The following is a 4,844-nucleotide window of genomic DNA, read 5'->3' as shown; positions in this document are numbered from 1 at the left end:
TTTTATCTGTTTCTTTCCCCGCTGCGCTTGCACTGGATAAAGTACTGTCTCCTTCTGTGTGGCTTTCTGCATCTTAAACGAGCCGTCTCACTTAAGTCCCTGAGCACTTCAAACTGAGCAGGCCCAGGAGACCGGTGCGCAAACACCTCACTTGGACGAAACCGCAGCCAACTCACTTCCGGGGGGCACGACTGACCCCCCCCCCAACCCTGCGCAACCGGAAGAGCTTTCAGCCGGAGTTTCCCTGTCCTGCCCCTCGGCTTTTGCGAGGCTAGGGGCGGGACTTCCGATCTCTTGTTTCCGAGAGCTCCCGGAAGTGAGCGGCTGGGGACCGGATGTGAGGTTCAGTGTCTCGGACGTATCGCCGGTGTGCTGTGCGGGTCACCCTGTCCCACGGTGCCCGCTGACCCCTGGGTGTTTGTCTCTCAGCGGGTAGGAGGGCACCATGGAGACGCCGCCGCCAGCGCCTCGCAGCCTCCTTTGCGGAGCCTGGGGTTTTTTTCCCCGAGTCTTTGCTGCCGGTGCTGTGGCTGCGGATTCCGAAGGCTTTGTGGAGGATCGGGAACTGCGTTCAAATGTCTCAGACCCCGGTTCCCCGGAATCCGGATGGGACCGCCTCCGGCAGCTGTTTACCAAAGAGTAAAAATGCCTCGGGTGTGTGGGGAGGGTTGCTCGGGGGACGCCCGGAGCCTGTGCGAGCCCCAGCGTGCGGTCCCAGTGAAGCTGCAAGTTCTCTCTGCCCTTCTATCCAACCTGGTTGACACGCAGCCTTTTGAGTCAGACTCATTCAGAGTCACACTCTTAAAACAGTATCGATCTAGTGAAACCAATACCCTAATTTTACATATTAGAAACATTAGACTAACTCGATTATTGTCATGTAATATCACTGGAAACTATATTTGTTTAGAAGTCTACACTAATACTGTTTTTTTTTTTTTCTCCGTATTTCATTTGGTCCCAAACTTTGATCTTACTTGGCCAGTAATGGCTCTATATACTTCAGAAGCGGGAAGGACAGAGAGAATTGTCAGTTTTTTATTATCATCATTACTATTATTATGCACAAGAAAAACAATAGTGACAACTATTCTCCTCTTCTCCGCCCCTTCCATCTCCTCCCCCTTCCATCCTCTCTGCCCCCTTGTTCCCACCTCCATTTCTAAGAATTATGTGTATATGTAGGTCTGCATTTGTGTATGGGCACGGGAGTGCAGAAGCCCTCTGGCCAGAGGTGTCAGATTCCCCTGGATCTGGAGTTGACTGCAGTTGCAAGTCAGCTGATAGGGGTTCTGAGAGCTGAACTCCTTTGCAAAACTAGTCCAGGATCTTAACTGCCAAGCCATCTCTCTAGTAGCCCAACTCTCCTCTCCATTTTGAGACAAGAGTTTTGCTGTACGCGTAGACCAACCAGGCCTGAAACTCAAATCGACAATCCATTCTCAGCCTCCCAAATTTTGGGATTACAGCCCGGTCTTCTGGGCCTAGCCTCTCTTGCCCAGCTGGGGGCCGGTCATGCATTAAGACCTCATCTGTCACAGATGCCACACGCCCAGCTCTATCTCCCTTTGCAGAAGATACTAAAACTATGTGAAGAGTAAATGATTAATCCTGCATTACTTTCACCTTAACGTTATTAATTTACTAATTAATGGCGAAAGTTTGTCTTTTCATGAAGTAATTTACCATACTCCCTGTGTTATCATGTGATTAAATAAGTTGGGACAAGGGAGCTGGCAGACTTGTATTTAATAATTCTATCCATTTCAGCACCTCTTTTTGTCTTTAAAAATTATTTTTATTTTATGTGTATTGCTGTCTTGCCTGCCTGTATGTCTGTGTACTCCATACGCCTGCCTGATGACAGTGTGAGCCACCACCTGGGTGCTGGAAATGGCATCCTGGCCTGCTGGAAGAGAGGCATAGGTGCTCGTAACTGCTGAGCCATTGCTCTGCCCCCATTTTTTTTTTTTTTTTTTTTTTTTGAAAAATTTTGAAAGATTTTTATGTAGTGTGTAAGAGGAAAAACAAATATCCGTACTACCACACTACCATGACTCACTGAAGATGGTCATTTTTATCAGTATTTTAAGCCATAGAGTACTGGAATGGAAAGACACTTGGAAAATAATCTAATGCAATTTTTATGCTTTTGTCCATGATGTGAGAGGGAAACCTAAGACCACGCAAGAGGCTAATCCGGCTGCATGCTTCGTAGCAGATGGCAGAGTACAGCCCCACTGCGTCTGAGCTGAGACCATCCTGCTACTCAGTCCCATTATCTTCAGCTGCTTGGGCTGCCTTTGTGATAGTTTAGAGTCTTCACTTGTTTTTATATTTCTTTAATTTTTTTCCTTAGAGGGGCTTTAAGATGGGGTCTCATATAACCCATGCTAGTCTCAAATGCCTGTGCAGCTGAGGGTGACCCTGAACTGATCCTCTGCCTGCACTTTCCAAGTGCTGAGCTCACAGGACTGTGCTGGCAAGCTCAGCATGAGCTTTTATGGCAGTACATTTTAGGTCAATACTACTCAGTTAGCTATTCGAAGGATCAAAGAGGCAAAGCATAGATACCTCCTAGCTTGTTAAATTTTGTTTTTAAACATTTTTTCCTGAGTTTTTACTGTAGATCAGTTTTTACTGTAGATGGTTTTTAAAATTCTGTTCAATGTAAAATACATAAAATATAAACTGTGGCCATTTTCCTATAAGTGTAAATGTAAGGGTTTGTTTTCTAAAGAGTTTTAAATTTCTTGTACATAAAGGAAGAGTATAGTGATTGCAAACACTTTCTGAAGAAAGCTAGTAATCTAAATAATGGTTCACTTAGGAGTGTCACTGTAGGAGTGTAGTATTGTTGAACTATTTTAAGAGGGGCTGGAGAGATGGCTCAGCCATTAAAGGCTAGGCTCACAACCAAAAATAAAAGAGGCCATCCTGCAAACTCTTAAAGTTCTAGTTTTTTATGTATTTGAGAGGCATAATTTGAATTAAACAATTCCTCCTTATGTTAGATTGTCCTTTGCTGCCTACTACATAGTAAATTTTCTCAGCTTTTTTTCCCTCTGCGTATTTAAAGCTAGGCATAGGGGTGCATGCCTGTAATACCAGCACCTAGGAGGTGGAGGCAGGAGGATCAGGAGTCCCTGGTCAATGTGAGATGAAGACTCTGCTTTCACTGTGTTCTTCAAGGAGCCTGGCACTCTAGGGCTCAGTGATTTTCTTGCCTCGGCCTCCAAAGCTTTGTGACTACAAGCTGGGGCCGTTGTGGTGGCTTCCAGTGCTTTTATAGCGATAGTCTTGAGTATATCATAAAACCAGTGTTCTTTTTTTAAAATGAGATTTATTCATTCATTCTTTTTTGGTTTTTCCGAGACAGGGTTTCTCTGTGTAGCCCTGGCTGTCCTGGAACTCACTCTGTAGACCAGGGTGGCCTCGAACTCAGAAATCTGCCTGCCTCTGCCTCCCAAGTGCTGGGATTAAAGGCGTGTGCCACCATCCCGGCCCTTATTTATTCATTCTTTTACTTCAAGTGTTTAAATGTTTTATGCACACTGTATAGGTACTTTGTACCCAAGAAGGCCAAAAGACTCAGATCCCCTGAAATTGGAGCTATAGACATGAACCTTTATGTGGGTGATGGGAACTGAACCTGGGTCTTCTGCAAATGCCCTTAACCATTGTACAAGTCATCTCTCCAGTGTGTGGATTTTGACATCTTTAGAAGCCACATTTCAGATGTTTAAAATCCATATTTTATATATTGGTCTTAAAAATCTTGTGAGTTCAAGCTGGGTGGTGGTGGTGCATGCTTTTAATCTCAGTATTTGGAAAGCAGAGGCAGGAGGACTTCTGTGAGTTTGAGTCCTGTAGAGCCTGGTCTACAGAGTATTTTCCAGGATAGCCTACAGAGAGAAACCCAGTCAAAAAACAAAACAAACAAATAACAAATATCTCATGAGTTCCTGTGGTATATATTAGCTTAGAATTTAAAAATGGAAATATTAAGTCTTTATATACAACTCAAAAGTTTCTTCTTTATTTCTAAGGTTGTATTGTATATTTAGAAAAAATAGACCTGTATATTATTAATGGGTTTTCATAAATGAGCATATCTGTTTAAGCAACACCAGAAATTGTTGTGACCAGTGTCCTGGAAGCTCCTCTTTGTGCTCTTCTTCTCAAGGCTAATTATTATGCTAGTTTTCTAACAGCATAGATTGCTTTTGTTTAAGACAGAGGTATTGCTTTTTCACTTTTGTTTTTGGAGCGGGGTTTCATTATATAGCACAGGATGGCTTCAGACTCATGACTTCTCCTACCTCTGCCTCCTGGATGCTGTAATTACAGATGTCCACCAAACTTTTGTGCTGCTTTTATATGACTGCATTAATTCACAAAAGGATTTAATCAGTTCTGCCCATAGCAAAAAATAAAGTGTAAGCATTTGGAATAATTCAAAACATAGTGCTTCATGTAATGTCCTAACAACATTCTCTTTTTGGTGTTTTAGTGAACAACAGAGATTCCCAAAGGAAATTGACTATATCTGCAGGGCAGCAGTCTCAGCAGGCATCATTGGCTGGGCATACGGAGGAATACCTGCTTTTATTTATGCTAAAAAACGCTACATTGAACAGAGCCAAGCGGAGATTTATCATAACCGATTTGATGCTGTGGTAAGTATCGATGGCCTGATACCTAGGGACACACCAATTTAACTGTTCTCTTTACACTTCGTCTCAGCTAGGTCTTGGGTTGAGAGGATTTTTGAAATGTCAGGGTGAAGAAATTAGATCTCTTCTTACTAACAGTGGAAGTACAAATGCTAAGTAGATGCGTTT

General features: G+C 43.3%; 1 protein-coding gene across 2 annotated transcripts in view; it reads left to right on the top strand.

Moving 5' to 3' along the window:
• The first annotated feature begins 306 nt into the window (after positions 1–306).
• Positions 307–4,844, top strand: part of Timmdc1 (translocase of inner mitochondrial membrane domain containing 1) — a 24,983-nt gene continuing 20,445 nt past the window's right edge. The window contains exons 1-2 of one of the 2 annotated variants that reach the window (XM_034514774.2): positions 307–639; positions 4,514–4,679. In XM_034514774.2, the coding sequence (XP_034370665.1) occupies positions 446–639; positions 4,514–4,679 (360 nt within the window). In that variant the 5' untranslated portion in view covers positions 307–445. The remainder of the gene's footprint in view (positions 640–4,513; positions 4,680–4,844) is intronic. The other variant, XM_034514773.2, reaches the window with a different exon arrangement.

Source organism: Arvicanthis niloticus, chromosome 12 (assembly GCF_011762505.2).
Source record: "Arvicanthis niloticus isolate mArvNil1 chromosome 12, mArvNil1.pat.X, whole genome shotgun sequence".
NCBI classification, from domain to species: domain Eukaryota; kingdom Metazoa; phylum Chordata; class Mammalia; order Rodentia; family Muridae; genus Arvicanthis; species Arvicanthis niloticus.
The sequence above is the reverse complement of the archived record's forward strand: the minus strand, read 5'-3'. Positions and strand labels throughout refer to the sequence as shown.